General features: G+C 50.8%; 1 protein-coding gene across 1 annotated transcript in view; it reads left to right on the top strand.

The window, feature by feature from the left end:
* The window catches only part of LOC106596042 (kinesin-like protein KIF13A), a 298,962-nt gene that overhangs the window by 152,326 nt on the left and 126,487 nt on the right, over nucleotides 1–20,149 (top strand). The window contains 1 exon segment of the mRNA XM_045719221.1: nucleotides 17,035–17,122. Within this exon segment, the coding sequence (XP_045575177.1) occupies nucleotides 17,035–17,122 (88 nt within the window).

Here is a 20,149-nt window from a genome sequence, read left to right as displayed (position 1 = left end):
AACACACACACACACACACACCTGCACCACCTAGTGAAGAACACACACACACACACACACTGCACCACCTAGTGAAGAACACACACACACACACTGCACCACCTAGTGAAGAACACACACACACACACACTGCACCACCTAGTGAAGAACACACACACACACACACACTGCACCACCTAGTGAAGAACACACACACACACACACACTGCACCACCTAGTGAAGAACACACACACACACACACACTGCACCACCTAGTGAAGAACACACACACACACACACACACTGCACCACCTAGTGAAGAAACACACACACACACACACTGCACCACCTAGTGAAGAACACACACACACACACACATGCACCACCTAGTGAAGAACACACACACACACACACACACTGCACCACCTAGTGAAGAACACACACACACACACACTGCACCACCTAGTGAAGAACACACACACACACACACACTGCACCACCTAGTGAAGAACACACACACACACACACACTGCACCACCTAGTGAAGAACACACACACACACACACACACTGCACCACCTAGTGAAGAACACACACACACACACACACTGCACCACCTAGTGAAGAACACACACACACACACACACTGCACCACCTAGTGAAGAACACACACACACACACACACTGCACCACCTAGTGAAGAACACACACACACACACACTGCACCACCTAGTGAAGAACCCACACACACACACACACTGCACCACCTAGTGAAGAACACACACACACACACACACACTGCACCACCTAGTGAAGAACACACACACACACACACACTGCACCACCTAGTGAAGAACACACACACACACACACACCTGCACCACCTAGTGAAGAACACACACACACACACACACTGCACCACCTAGTGAAGAACACACACACACACACACACACTGCACCACCTAGTGAAGAACACACACACACACACACACTGCACCACCTAGTGAAGAACACACACACACACACACTGCACCACCTAGTGAAGAACACACACACACACACACACTGCACCACCTAGTGAAGAACACACACACACACACACACACTGCACCACCTAGTGAAGAACAACACACACACACACACTGCACCACCTAGTGAAGAACACACACACACACACTGCACCACCTAGTGAAGAACACACACACACACACACACACTGCACCACCTAGTGAAGAACACACACACACACACACCTGCACCACCTAGTGAAGAACACACACACACACACACTGCACCACCTAGTGAAGAAACACACACACACACACACACTGCACCACCTAGTGAAGAAACACACACACACACACACTGCACCACCTAGTGAAGAACACACACACACACACACACACTGCACCACCTAGTGAAGAACACACACACACACACACACTGCACCACCTAGTGAAGAACACACACACACACACACACACTGCACCACCTAGTGAAGAACACACACACACACACACTGCACCACCTAGTGAAGAAACACACACACACACACACACACTGCACCACCTAGTGAAGAACACACACACACACACACACTGCACCACCTAGTGAAGAACACACACACACACACACACTGCACCACCTAGTGAATAACACACACACACACACACTGCACCACCTAGTGAAGAACACACACACACACACACACTGCACCACCTAGTGAAGAACACACACACACACACACACTGCACCACCTAGTGAAGAACACACACACACACACACATGCACCACCTAGTGAAGAACACACACACACACACACACTGCACCACCTAGTGAAGAACACACACACACACACACACTGCACCACCTAGTGAAGAACACACACACACACACACACACTGCACCACCTAGTGAAGAACACACACACACACACACTGCACCACCTAGTGAAGAACACACACACACACACACACTGCACCACCTAGTGAAGAACACACACACACACACACACTGCACCACCTAGTGAAGAACACACACACACACACACCTGCACCACCTAGTGAAGAACACACACACACACACACACTGCACCACCTAGTGAAGAACACACACACACACACACACATGCACCACCTAGTGAAGAACACACACACACACACACACTGCACCACCTAGTGAAGAACACACACACACACACACACACTGCACCACCTAGTGAAGAACACACACACACACACACACTGCACCACCTAGTGAAGAACACACACACACACACACACTGCACCACCTAGTGAAGAACACACACACACACACACAACCTGCACCACCTAGTGAAGAACACACACACACACACAACTGCACCACCTAGTGAAGAACACACACACACACACACACTGCACCACCTAGTGAAGAACACACACACACACACACACTGCACCACCTAGTGAAGAACACACACACACACACACATGCACCACCTAGTGAAGAACACACACACACACACACTGCACCACCTAGTGAAGAACACACACACACACACACACACTGCACCACCTAGTGAAGAACACACACACACACACACACTGCACCACCTAGTGAAGAACACACACACACACACACTGCACCACCTAGTGAAGAACACACACACACACACACACTGCACCACCTAGTGAAGAACACACACACACACACACTGCACCACCTAGTGAAGAACACACACACACACACACACACTGCACCACCTAGTGAAGAACACACACACACACACACACTGCACCACCTAGTGAAGAACACACACACACACACACACTGCACCACCTAGTGAAGAACACACACACACACACACACTGCACCACCTAGTGAAGAACACACACACACACACACACTGCACCACCTAGTGAAGAACACACACACACACACACACATGCACCACCTAGTGAAGAACACACACACACACACCACACTGCACCACCTAGTGAAGAACACACACACACACACACTGCACCACCTAGTGAAGAACACACACACACACACACACACTGCACCACCTAGTGAAGAACACACACACACACACACTGCACCACCTAGTGAAGAACACACACACACACACACACACTGCACCACCTAGTGAAGAACACACACACACACACACACCTGCACCACCTAGTGAAGAACACACACACACACACACACACTGCACCACCTAGTGAAGAACACACACACACACACACACTGCACCACCTAGTGAAGAACACACACACACACACACACACTGCACCACCTAGTGAAGAACACACACACACACACACACTGCACCACCTAGTGAAGAACACACACACACACACACACTGCACCACCTAGTGAAGAACACACACACACACACACACTGCACCACCTAGTGAAGAACACACACACACACACACACACTGCACCACCTAGTGAAGAACACACACACACACACACATGCACCACCTAGTGAAGAACACACACACACACACACTGCACCACCTAGTGAAGAACACACACACACACACACACACTGCACCACCTAGTGAAGAACCACACACACACACACACTGTACCACCTAGTGAAGAACACACACACACACACACACTGCACCACCTAGTGAAGAACACACACACACACACACACACTGCACCACCTAGTGAAGAACACACACACACACACACACTGCACCACCTAGTGAAGAACACACACACACACACACTGCACCACCTAGTGAAGAACACACACACACACACACACTGCACCACCTAGTGAAGAACACACACACACACACACACTGCACCACCTAGTGAAGAACACACACACACACACACACTGCACCACCTAGTGAAGAACACACACACACACACACACTGCACCACCTAGTGAAGAACACACACACACACACACACTGCACCACCTAGTGAAGAACACACACACACACACACACATGCACCACCTAGTGAAGAACACACACACACACACACACACTGCACCACCTAGTGAAGAACACACACACACACACACCACTGCACCACCTAGTGAAGAACACACACACACACACACACTGCACCACCTAGTGAAGAACACACACACACACACACCTGCACCACCTAGTGAAGAACACACACACACACACACACACTGCACCACCTAGTGAAGAACACACACACACACACACTGCACCACCTAGTGAAGAACACACACACACACACACCTGCACCACCTAGTGAAGAACACACACACACACACACCTGCACCACCTAGTGAAGAACACACACACACACACACACTGCACCACCTAGTGAAGAACACACACACACACACACACACACTGCACCACCTAGTGAAGAACACACACACACACACACACACTGCACCACCTAGTGAAGAACACACACACACACACACACACTGCACCACCTAGTGAAGAAACACACACACACACACACACTGCACCACCTAGTGAAGAACACACACACACACACACATGCACCACCTAGTGAAGAACACACACACACACACACTGCACCACCTAGTGAAGAACACACACACACACACACACCTGCACCACCTAGTGAAGAACACACACACACACACACACCTGCACCACCTAGTGAAGAACACACACACACACACCCACACACTGCACCACCTAGTGAAGAACACACACACACACACCACACTGCACCACCTAGTGAAGAACACACACACACACACACACTGCACCACCTAGTGAAGAACACACACACACACACACACCTGCACCACCTAGTGAAGAACACACACACACACACACTGCACCACCTAGTGAAGAACACACACACACACACACACTGCACCACCTAGTGAAGAACACACACACACACACACACTGCACCACCTAGTGAAGAACACACACACACACACACACTGCACCACCTAGTGAAGAACACACACACACACACACACACTGCACCACCTAGTGAAGAACACACACACACACACATGCACCACCTAGTGAAGAACACACACACACACACACACTGCACCACCTAGTGAAGAACACACACACACACACACTGCACCACCTAGTGAAGAACACACACACACACACACACTGCACCACCTAGTGAAGAACACACACACACACACACACTGCACCACCTAGTGAAGAACACACACACACACACACACTGCACCACCTAGTGAAGAACACACACACACACACACACTGCACCACCTAGTGAAGAACACACACACACACACACACTGCACCACCTAGTGAAGAACACACACACACACACACACTGCACCACCTAGTGAAGAACACACACACACACACACACTGCACCACCTAGTGAAGAACACACACACACACACACTGCACCACCTAGTGAAGAACACACACACACACACACACTGCACCACCTAGTGAAGAACACACACACACACACACACACTGCACCACCTAGTGAAGAACACACACACACACACACACTGCACCACCTAGTGAAGAACACACACACACACACACTGCACCACCTAGTGAAGAACACACACACACACACACACTGCACCACCTAGTGAAGAACACACACACACACACACACTGCACCACCTAGTGAAGAACACACACACACACACACCCTGCACCACCTAGTGAAGAACACACACACACACACACACTGCACCACCTAGTGAAGAACACACACACACACACACACTGCACCACCTAGTGAAGAACACACACACACACACACACACTGCACCACCTAGTGAAGAACACACACACACACACACACCTGCACCACCTAGTGAAGAACACACACACACACACACACTGCACCACCTAGTGAAGAACACACACACACACACACTGCACCACCTAGTGAAGAACACACACACACACACACTGCACCACCTAGTGAAGAACACACACACACACACACACTGCACCACCTAGTGAAGAACACACACACACACACACACTGCACCACCTAGTGAAGAACACACACACACACACACTGCACCACCTAGTGAAGAACACACACACACACACACACTGCACCACCTAGTGAAGAACACACACACACACACACACTGCACCACCTAGTGAAGAACACACACACACACACACACTGCACCACCTAGTGAAGAACACACACACACACACACTGCACCACCTAGTGAAGAACACACACACACACACACACGCACCACCTAGTGAAGAACACACACACACACACACACTGCACCACCTAGTGAAGAACACACACACACACACACACTGCACCACCTAGTGAAGAACACACACACACACACACACTGCACCACCTAGTGAAGAACACACACACACACACACTGCACCACCTAGTGAAGAACACACACACACACACACACATGCACCACCTAGTGAAGAACACACACACACACACACTGCACCACCTAGTGAAGAACACACACACACACACACTGCACCACCTAGTGAAGAACACACACACACACACACACTGCACCACCTAGTGAAGAACACACACACACACACACCTGCACCACCTAGTGAAGAACACACACACACACACACACTGCACCACCTAGTGAAGAACACACACACACACACACACTGCACCACCTAGTGAAGAAACACACACACACACACACTGTACCACCTAGTGAAGAACACACACACACACACACTGCACCACCTAGTGAAGAACACACACACACACACACACTGCACCACCTAGTGAAGAACACACACACACACACACTGCACCACCTAGTGAAGAACACACACACACACACACTGCACCACCTAGTGAAGAACACACACACACACACACTGCACCACCTAGTGAAGAACACACACACACACACACACTGCACCACCTAGTGAAGAACACACACACACACACACTGCACCACCTAGTGAAGAACACACACACACACACACACTGCACCACCTAGTGAAGAACACACACACACACACACACACTGCACCACCTAGTGAAGAACACACACACACACACACACTGCACCACCTAGTGAAGAACACACACACACACACACACTGCACCACCTAGTGAAGAACCACACACACACACACACACTGCACCACCTAGTGAAGAACACACACACACACACACTGCACCACCTAGTGAAGAACACACACACACACACACACACTGCACCACCTAGTGAAGAACACACACACACACACACACTGCACCACCTAGTGAAGAACACACACACACACACACACACTGCACCACCTAGTGAAGAACACACACACACACACACACTGCACCACCTAGTGAAGAACACACACACACACACACTGCACCACCTAGTGAAGAACACACACACACACACCACTGCACCACCTAGTGAAGAACACACACACACACACACACTGCACCACCTAGTGAAGAACACACACACACACACACACTGCACCACCTAGTGAAGAACACACACACACACACACCTGCACCACCTAGTGAAGAACACACACACACACACACACTGCACCACCTAGTGAAGAACACACACACACACACACTGCACCACCTAGTGAAGAACACACACACACACACACACTGCACCACCTAGTGAAGAACACACACACACACACACACACTGCACCACCTAGTGAAGAACACACACACACACACACACTGCACCACCTAGTGAAGAACCACACACACACACACACACTGCACCACCTAGTGAAGAACACACACACACACACACATGCACCACCTAGTGAAGAACACACACACACACACACACTGCACCACCTAGTGAAGAACACACACACACACACACTGCACCACCTAGTGAAGAACACACACACACACACACACACTGCACCACCTAGTGAAGAACACACACACACACACACACTGCACCACCTAGTGAAGAACACACACACACACACACACTGCACCACCTAGTGAAGAACACACACACACACACACACATGCACCACCTAGTGAAGAACACACACACACACACACTGCACCACCTAGTGAAGAACACACACACACACACACACTGCACCACCTAGTGAAGAACACACACACACACACACTGCACCACCTAGTGAAGAAACCACACACACACACACACTGCACCACCTAGTGAAGAACACACACACACACACACACTGCACCACCTAGTGAAGAACACACACACACACACACACTGCACCACCTAGTGAAGAACACACACACACACACACACACACTGCACCACCTAGTGAAGAACCACACACACACACACACACTGCACCACCTAGTGAAGAACACACACACACACACACACTGCACCACCTAGTGAAGAACACACACACACACACACACTGCACCACCTAGTGAAGAACACACACACACACACACACCTGCACCACCTAGTGAAGAACACACACACACACACACACACTGCACCACCTAGTGAAGAACACACACACACACACACACTGCACCACCTAGTGAAGAACACACACACACACACACACTGCACCACCTAGTGAAGAACACACACACACACACACTGCACCACCTAGTGAAGAACACACACACACACACACACTGCACCACCTAGTGAAGAACACACACACACACACACACTGCACCACCTAGTGAAGAACACACACACACACACACACTGCACCACCTAGTGAAGAACACACACACACACACACACTGCACCACCTAGTGAAGAACACACACACACACACACACTGCACCACCTAGTGAAGAAACACACACACACACACACTGCACCACCTAGTGAAGAACACACACACACACACACACTGCACCACCTAGTGAAGAACACACACACACACACACTGCACCACCTAGTGAAGAACACACACACACACACACTGCACCACCTAGTGAAGAACACACACACACACACACCTGCACCACCTAGTGAAGAACACACACACACACACACACTGCACCACCTAGTGAAGAAACACACACACACACACACTGCACCACCTAGTGAAGAACACACACACACACACACACTGCACCACCTAGTGAAGAACACACACACACACACACACTGCACCACCTAGTGAAGAACACACACACACACACACCTGCACCACCTAGTGAAGAAACACACACACACACACACACTGCACCACCTAGTGAAGAACACACACACACACACACTGCACCACCTAGTGAAGAACACACACACACACACACACTGCACCACCTAGTGAAGAACACACACACACACACACACCTGCACCACCTAGTGAAGAACACACACACACACACACTGCACCACCTAGTGAAGAACACACACACACACACACCCTGCACCACCTAGTGAAGAACACACACACACACACACTGCACCACCTAGTGAAGAACACACACACACACACACACTGCACCACCTAGTGAAGAACACACACACACACACACACTGCACCACCTAGTGAAGAACACACACACACACACACTGCACCACCTAGTGAAGAACACACACACACACACTGCACCACCTAGTGAAGAACACACACACACACACACACTGCACCACCTAGTGAAGAACACACACACACACACTGCACCACCTAGTGAAGAACACACACACACACACACACTGCACCACCTAGTGAAGAACACACACACACACACACACACTGCACCACCTAGTGAAGAACACACACACACACACACTGCACCACCTAGTGAAGAACACACACACACACACACACTGCACCACCTAGTGAAGAACACACACACACACACACACTGCACCACCTAGTGAAGAACACACACACACACACACTGCACCACCTAGTGAAGAACACACACACACACACACTGCACCACCTAGTGAAGAACACACACACACACACACCTGCACCACCTAGTGAAGAACACACACACACACACACACTGCACCACCTAGTGAAGAACACACACACACACACACTGCACCACCTAGTGAAGAACACACACACACACACACTGCACCACCTAGTGAAGAAACACACACACACACACACTGCACCACCTAGTGAAGAACACACACACACACACACTGCACCACCTAGTGAAGAACACACACACACACACACTGCACCACCTAGTGAAGAACACACACACACACACACACTGCACCACCTAGTGAAGAACACACACACACACACACTGCACCACCTAGTGAAGAACAACACACACACACACACACTGCACCACCTAGTGAAGAACACACACACACACACACACTGCACCACCTAGTGAAGAACACACACACACACACACACTGCACCACCTAGTGAAGAACACACACACACACACACACTGCACCACCTAGTGAAGAACACACACACACACACACCTGCACCACCTAGTGAAGAACACACACACACACACACACTGCACCACCTAGTGAAGAACACACACACACACACACTGCACCACCTAGTGAAGAACACACACACACACACACACTGCACCACCTAGTGAAGAACACACACACACACACACACTGCACCACCTAGTGAAGAACACACACACACACACACACTGCACCACCTAGTGAAGAACACACACACACACACACACACTGCACCACCTAGTGAAGAACACACACACACACACACACACTGCACCACCTAGTGAAGAACACACACACACACACACACTGCACCACCTAGTGAAGAACACACACACACACACACACTGCACCACCTAGTGAAGAACACACACACACACACACTGCACCACCTAGTGAAGAACACACACACACACACACACTGCACCACCTAGTGAAGAACACACACACACACACACTGCACCACCTAGTGAAGAACACACACACACACACACACTGCACCACCTAGTGAAGAACACACACACACACACACCTGCACCACCTAGTGAAGAACACACACACACACACACACACTGCACCACCTAGTGAAGAACACACACACACACACACTGCACCACCTAGTGAAGAACACACACACACACACACACTGCACCACCTAGTGAAGAACACACACACACACACACACTGCACCACCTAGTGAAGAACACACACACACACACATGCACCACCTAGTGAAGAACACACACACACACACACACTGCACCACCTAGTGAAGAACACACACACACACACACACTGCACCACCTAGTGAAGAACACACACACACACACACACACTGCACCACCTAGTGAAGAACACACACACACACACACTGCACCACCTAGTGAAGAACACACACACACACACACACTGCACCACCTAGTGAAGAACACACACACACACACACACTGCACCACCTAGTGAAGAACACACACACACACACACACTGCACCACCTAGTGAAGAAACACACACACACACACACTGCACCACCTAGTGAAGAACACACACACACACACACACTGCACCACCTAGTGAAGAACACACACACACACACACACTGCACCACCTAGTGAAGAACACACACACACACACACTGCACCACCTAGTGAAGAACACACACACACACACACTGCACCACCTAGTGAAGAACACACACACACACACACACACTGCACCACCTAGTGAAGAACACACACACACACACACTGCACCACCTAGTGAAGAACACACACACACACACACACTGCACCACCTAGTGAAGAACACACACACACACACACTGCACCACCTAGTGAAGAACACACACACACACACACTGCACCACCTAGTGAAGAACACACACACACACACACACTGCACCACCTAGTGAAGAACACACACACACACACACACTGCACCACCTAGTGAAGAACACACACACACACACTGCACCACCTAGTGAAGAACACACACACACACACACACCTGCACCACCTAGTGAAGAACACACACACACACACACACTGCACCACCTAGTGAAGAACACACACACACACACACACTGCACCACCTAGTGAAGAACACACACACACACACACACTGCACCACCTAGTGAAGAACACACACACACACACACTGCACCACCTAGTGAAGAACACACACACACACACACACACTGCACCACCTAGTGAAGAACACACACACACACACACACTGCACCACCTAGTGAAGAACACACACACACACACACTGCACCACCTAGTGAAGAACACACACACACACACACACTGCACCACCTAGTGAAGAACACACACACACACACACTGCACCACCTAGTGAAGAACACACACACACACACACACTGCACCACCTAGTGAAGAACACACACACACACACACTGCACCACCTAGTGAAGAACACACACACACACACACACTGCACCACCTAGTGAAGAACACACACACACACACACACTGCACCACCTAGTGAAGAACACACACACACACACACACTGCACCACCTAGTGAAGAACACACACACACACACACACTGCACCACCTAGTGAAGAACACACACACACACACACACTGCACCACCTAGTGAAGAACACACACACACACACACACTGCACCACCTAGTGAAGAACACACACACACACACACACTGCACCACCTAGTGAAGAACACACACACACACACACACTGCACCACCTAGTGAAGAACACACACACACACACACACTGCACCACCTAGTGAAGAACACACACACACACACACACTGCACCACCTAGTGAAGAACACACACACACACACACACTGCACCACCTAGTGAAGAACACACACACACACACACACTGCACCACCTAGTGAAGAACACACACACACACACACACTGCACCACCTAGTGAAGAACACACACACACACACACACTGCACCACCTAGTGAAGAACACACACACACACACACACTGCACCACCTAGTGAAGAACACACACACACACACACACTGCACCACCTAGTGAAGAACACACACACACACACACACTGCACCACCTAGTGAAGAACACACACACACACACACACACTGCACCACCTAGTGAAGAACACACACACACACACACTGCACCACCTAGTGAAGAACACACACACACACACACACTGCACCACCTAGTGAAGAACACACACACACACACACCTGCACCACCTAGTGAAGAACACACACACACACACACTGCACCACCTAGTGAAGAACACACACACACACACACACTGCACCACCTAGTGAAGAACACACACACACACACACACTGCACCACCTAGTGAAGAACACACACACACACACACACACTGCACCACCTAGTGAAGAACACACACACACACACACACTGCACCACCTAGTGAAGAACACACACACACACACACCTGCACCACCTAGTGAAGAACACACACACACACACACTGCACCACCTAGTGAAGAACACACACACACACACACACTGCACCACCTAGTGAAGAACACACACACACACACACACCTGCACCACCTAGTGAAGAACACACACACACACACCTGCACCACCTAGTGAAGAACACACACACACACACACTGCACCACCTAGTGAAGAACACACACACACACACACACTGCACCACCTAGTGAAGAACACACACACACACACATGCACCACCTAGTGAAGAACACACACACACACACACTGCACCACCTAGTGAAGAACACACACACACACACACACTGCACCACCTAGTGAAGAACACACACACACACACACACTGCACCACCTAGTGAAGAACACACACACACACACACCTGCACCACCTAGTGAAGAACACACACACACACACACTGCACCACCTAGTGAAGAACACACACACACACACACTGCACCACCTAGTGAAGAACACACACACACACACACTGCACCACCTAGTGAAGAACACACACACACACACACTGCACCACCTAGTGAAGAAACACACACACACACACACACTGCACCACCTAGTGAAGAACACACACACACACACACTGCACCACCTAGTGAAGAACACACACACACACACATGCACCACCTAGTGAAGAACACACACACACACACACACTGCACCACCTAGTGAAGAACACACACACACACACACTGCACCACCTAGTGAAGAACACACACACACACACACACTGCACCACCTAGTGAAGAACACACACACACACACACTGCACCACCTAGTGAAGAACACACACACACACACACATGCACCACCTAGTGAAGAACACACACACACACACTGCACCACCTAGTGAAGAACACACACACACACACACACTGCACCACCTAGTGAAGAACACACACACACACACACTGCACCACCTAGTGAAGAACACACACACACACACACTGCACCACCTAGTGAAGAACACACACACACACACACCTGCACCACCTAGTGAAGAACACACACACACACACACCTGCACCACCTAGTGAAGAACACACACACACACACACCTGCACCACCTAGTGAAGAACACACACACACACACACACTGCACCACCTAGTGAAGAACACACACACACACACACACCTGCACCACCTAGTGAAGAACACACACACACACACACACTGCACCACCTAGTGAAGAACACACACACACACACACTGCACCACCTAGTGAAGAACACACACACACACACACCTGCACCACCTAGTGAAGAACACACACACACACACACACTGCACCACCTAGTGAAGAACACACCAACACACACACACACTGCACCACCTAGTGAAGAACACACACACACACACACACACTGCACCACCAAGTGAAAAACACACACACACACACACACACTGCACCACCTAGTGAAGAACACACACACACACACACACTGCACCACCTAGTGAAGAACACACACACACACACACTGCACCACCTAGTGAAGAACACACACACACACACACACTGCACCACCTAGTGAAGAACACACACACACACACACTGCACCACCTAGTGAAGAACACACACACACACACACACTGCACCACCTAGTGAAGAACACACACACACACACACACTGCACCACCTAGTGAAGAACACACACACACACACACACCTGCACCACCTAGTGAAGAACACACACACACACACACTGCACCACCTAGTGAAGAAACACACACACACACACTGCACCACCTAGTGAAGAACCCACACACACACACACACTGCACCACCTAGTGAAGAACACACACACACACACTGCACCACCTAGTGAAGAACACACACACACACACACACACTGCACCACCTGGTGAAGAACACACACACACACACACACACCTGCACCACCTAGTGAAGAACACACACACACACACACACTGTACCACCTAGTGAAGAACACACACACACACACACACTGTACCACCTAGTGAAGAACACACACACACACACACACTGCACCACCTAGTGAAGAACACACACACACACACTGCACCACCTAGTGAAGAACACACACACACACACACACTGCACCACCTAGTGAAGACCACACACACACACACACTGCACCACCTAGTGAAGAACACACACACACACACACTGCACCACCTAGTGAAGAACACACACACACACACACACTGCACCACCTAGTGAAGAACACACACACACACTGCACCACCTAGTGAAGAACACACACACACACACTGCACCACCTAGTGAAGAACACACACACACACACTGCACCACCTAGTGAAAAACACACACACACACACAATGTCTCAAGGGGATTTCCTACAGTTGTAAAATGGGCTATCTTTGCAGCAATAGCAGCCTTCTCTGTTATCAGTCTCTCTTTCACCCTCCATACCATTCATTTAGCTCAGCGACTAAAACATGTCTGTGGATTATCTCTTCCTCTGTCCAGGAGTTATCAGTCTCTCTTTCACCCTCCATACCATTCATTTAGCTCAGCGACTAAAACATGTCTGTGGATTATCTCTTCCTCTGTCCAGGAGTTATCAGTCTCTCTTTCACCCTCCATACCATTCATTTAGCTCAGCGACTAAAACATGTCTGTGGATTATCTCTTCCTCTGTCCAGGAGTTATCAGTCTCTCTTTCACCCTCCATACCATTCATTTAGCTCAGCGACTAAAACATGTCTGTGGATTATCTCTTCCTCTGTCCAGGAGTTATCAGTCTCTCTTTCACCCTCCATACCATTCATTTAGCTCAGCGACTAAAACATGTCTGTGGATTATCTCTTCCTCTGTCCAGGAGTTATCAGTCTCTCTTTCACCCTCCATACCATTCATTTAGCTCAGCGACTAAAACATGTCTGTGGATTATCTCTTCCTCTGTCCAGGAGTTATCAGTCTCTCTTTCACCCTCCATACCATTCATTTAGCTCAGCGACTAAAACATGTCTGTGGATTATCTCTTCCTCTGTCCAGGAGTTATCAGTCTCTCTTTCACCCTCCATACCATTCATTTAGCTCAGCGACTAAAACATGTCTGTGGATTATCTCTTCCTCTGTCCAGGAGTTATCAGTCTCTCTTTCACCCTCCATACCATTCATTTAGCTCAGCGACTAAAACATGTCTGTGGATTATCTCTTCCTCTATCCAGGAGTTATCAGTCTCTCTTTCACCCTCCATACCATTCATTTAGCTCAGCGACTAAAACATGTCTGTGGATTATCTCTTCCTCTGTCCAGGAGTTATCAGTCTCTCTTTCACCCTCCATACCATTCATTTAGCTCAGCGACTAAAACATGTCTGTGGATTATCTCTTCCTCTGTCCAGGAGTTATCAGTCTCTCTTTCACCCTCCATACCATTCATTTAGCTCAGCGACTAAAACATGTCTGTGGATTATCTCTTCCTCTGTCCAGGAGTTATCAGTCTCTCTTTCACCCTCCATACCATTCATTTAGCTCAGCGACTAAAACATGTCTGTGGATTATCTCTTCCTCTGTCCAGGAGTTATCAGTCTCTCTTTCACCCTCCATACCATTCATTTAGCTCAGCGACTAAAACATGTCTGTGGATTATCTCTTCCTCTGTCCAGGAGTTATCAGTCTCTCTTTCACCCTCCATACCATTCATTTAGCTCAGCGACTAAAACATGTCTGTGGATTATCTCTTCCTCTGTCCAGGAGTCGTCAGTCTCTGAAGGTCAGAGAGCACAAGGTTCTGGGTCCGTATGTGGATGGCCTGTCACAACTGGCCGTCACCAACTTTGAGGTGAGTACAGTTCCTTTGGAGACAGAGAGATGTTCACCTGGGTAGGAGAGGTGGAGACAGGGAGATGTCCACCTGGGTAGGAGATGTGGAGACAGGGAGATGTTCACCTGGGTAGGAGAGGTGGAGACAGAGAGATGTTCACCTGGGTAGGAGAGGTGGAGACAGAGAGATGTTCACCTGGGTAGGAGAGGTGGAGACAGAGAGATGTTCACCTGGGTAGGAGAGGTGGAGACAGGGAGATGTCCACCTGGGTAGGAGAGGTGGAGACAGAGAGATGTTCACCTGGGTAGGAGAGGTGGAGACAGAGAGATGTTCACCTGGGTAGGTGAGGTGCAGGCTGGGAGATGTCCACCTGGGTAGGAGAGGTGGAGACAGGGAGATGTTCACCTGGGTAGGAGAGGTGCAGGCTGGGAGATGTCCACCTGGGTAGGAGAGGTGGAGACAGGGAGATGTTCACCTGGGTAGGAGAGGTGGAGACAGAGAGATGTTCACCTGGGTAGGAGAGGTGCAGGCTGAGAGATGTCCACCTGGGTAGGAAGGGTGGAGACAGGGAGATGTTCACCTGGGTAGGAGAGGTGGAGACAGGGAGATGTTCACCTGGGTAGGAGAGGTGGAGACAGGGAGATACCCACCTGGGTAGGAGAGGTGGAGACAGGGAGATGTCCACCTGGGTAGGAGAGGTGGAGACAGGGAGATGTCCACCTGGGTAGGAGAGGTGGAGACAGGGAGATGCCCACCTGGGTAGGAGAGGTGGAGACAGAGAGATGTCCACCTGGGTAGGAGAGGTGGAGACAGGGAGATGTCCACCTGGGTAGGAGAGGTGGAGACAGGGAGATGCCCACCTGGGAAGGAGAGGTGGAGACAGAGAGATGTCCACCTGGGTAGGAGAGGTGGAGACAGGGAGATGTCCACCTGGGTAGGAGAGGTGGAGACAGAGAGATGTTCACCTGGGTAGGAGAGGTGGAGACAGAGAGATGTTCACCTGGGTAGGAGAGGTGGAGACAGAGAGATGTTCACCTGGGTAGGAGAGGTGGAGACAGAGAGATGTTCACCTGGGTAGGAGAGGTGGAGACAGAGAGATGTTCACCTGGGTAGGAGAGGTGGAGACAGAGAGATGTTCACCTGGGTAGGAGAGGTGGAGACAGGGAGATGTCCACCTGGGTAGGAGAGGTGGGGACAGAGAGATGTTCACCTGGGTAGGAGAGGTGGAGACAGAGAGATGTTCACCTGGGTAGGTGAGGTGCAGGCTGGGGAGATGTCCACCTGGGTAGGAGAGGTGGAGACAGGGAGATGTTCACCTGGGTAGGAGAGGTGCAGGCTGGGAGATGTCCACCTGGGTAGGAGAGGTGGAGACAGGGAGATGTTCACCTGGGTAGGAGAGGTGGAGACAGAGAGATGTTCACCTGGGTAGGAGAGGTGCAGGCTGAGAGATGTCCACCTGGGTAGGAGAGGTGGAGACAGGGAGATGTTCACCTGGGTAGGAGAGGTGGAGACAGGGAGATACCCACCTGGGTAGGAGAGGTGGAGACAGGGAGATGTCCACCTGGGTAGGAGAGGTGGAGACAGGGAGATGTCCACCTGGGTAGGAGAGGTGGAGACAGGGAGATGTCCACCTGGGTAGGAGAGGTGGAGACAGGGAGATGTCCACCTGGGTAGGAGAGGTGGAGACAGGGAGATGCCCACCTGGGTAGGAGAGGTGGAGACAGAGAGATGTCCACCTGGGTAGGAGAGGTGGAGACAGGGAGATGTCCACCTGGGTAGGAGAGGTGGAGACAGAGAGATGTTCACCTGGGTAGGAGAGGTGGAGACAGAGAGATGTTCACCTGGGTAGGAGAGGTGGAGACAGGGAGATGCCCACCTGGGTAGGAGAGGTGGAGACAGAGAGATGTTCACCTGGGTAGGAGAGGTGGAGACAGGGAGATGCCCACCTGGGTAGGAGAGGTGGAGACAGGGAGATGTCCACCTTGGTAGGAGAGGTGGAGACAGAGAGATGTTCACCTGGGTAGGAGAGGTGGAGACAGGGAGATGCCCACCTGGGTAGGAGAGGTGGAGACAGGGAGATGCCCACCTGGGTAGGAGAGGTGGAGACATGGAGATGCCCAACTGGGTAGGAGAGGTGGAGACAGGGAGATGCCCACCTGGGTAGGAGAGGTGGAGACAGGGAGATGTCCACGTGGGTAGGAGAGGTGGAGACAGGGAGATGCCCACCTGGGTAGGAGAGTTGGAGACAGGGAGATGCCCACCTGGGTAGGAGAGGTGGAGACAGGGAGATGCCCACCTGGGTAGGAGAGGTGGAGACAGGGAGATGCCCACCTGGGTAGGAGAGGTGGAGACAGGGAGATGTTCACCTGGGTAGGAGAGGTGGAGACAGAGAGATGTTCACCTGGGTAGGAGAGGTGCAGGCTGAGAGATGTCCACCTGGGTAGGAGAGGTGGAGACAGGGAGATGTTCACCTGGGTAGGAGAGGTGGAGACAGGGAGATACCCACCTGGGTAGGAGAGGTGGAGACAGGGAGATGTCCACCTGGGTAGGAGAGGTGGAGACAGGGAGATGTCCACCTGGGTAGGAGAGGTGGAGACAGGGAGATGCCCACCTGGGTAGGAGAGGTGGAGACAGAGAGATGTCCACCTGGGTAGGAGAGGTGGAGACAGGGAGATGTCCACCTGGGTAGGAGAGGTGGAGACAGAGAGATGTTCACCTGGGTAGGAGAGGTGGAGACAGAGAGATGTTCACCTGAGTAGGAGAGGTGGAGACAGGGAGATGCCCACCTGGGTAGGAGAGGTGGAGACAGAGAGATGTTCACCTGGGTAGGAGAGGTGGAGACAGGGAGATGCCCACCTGGGTAGGAGAGGTGGAGACAGGGAGATGTCCACCTGGGTAGGAGAGGTGGAGACAGAGAGATGTTCACCTGGGTAGGAGAGGTGGAGACAGGGAGATGCCCACCTGGGTAGGAGAGGTGGAGACAGGGAGATGCCCACCTGGGTAGGAGAGGTGGAGACAGGGAGATGCCCACCTGGGTAGGAGAGC

The sequence above is a fragment of the Salmo salar genome, chromosome ssa05 (genome assembly GCF_905237065.1).
Source record: "Salmo salar chromosome ssa05, Ssal_v3.1, whole genome shotgun sequence".
In the NCBI taxonomy this organism is placed as follows: domain Eukaryota; kingdom Metazoa; phylum Chordata; class Actinopteri; order Salmoniformes; family Salmonidae; genus Salmo; species Salmo salar.
The sequence above is the reverse complement of the archived record's forward strand: the minus strand, read 5'-3'. Positions and strand labels throughout refer to the sequence as shown.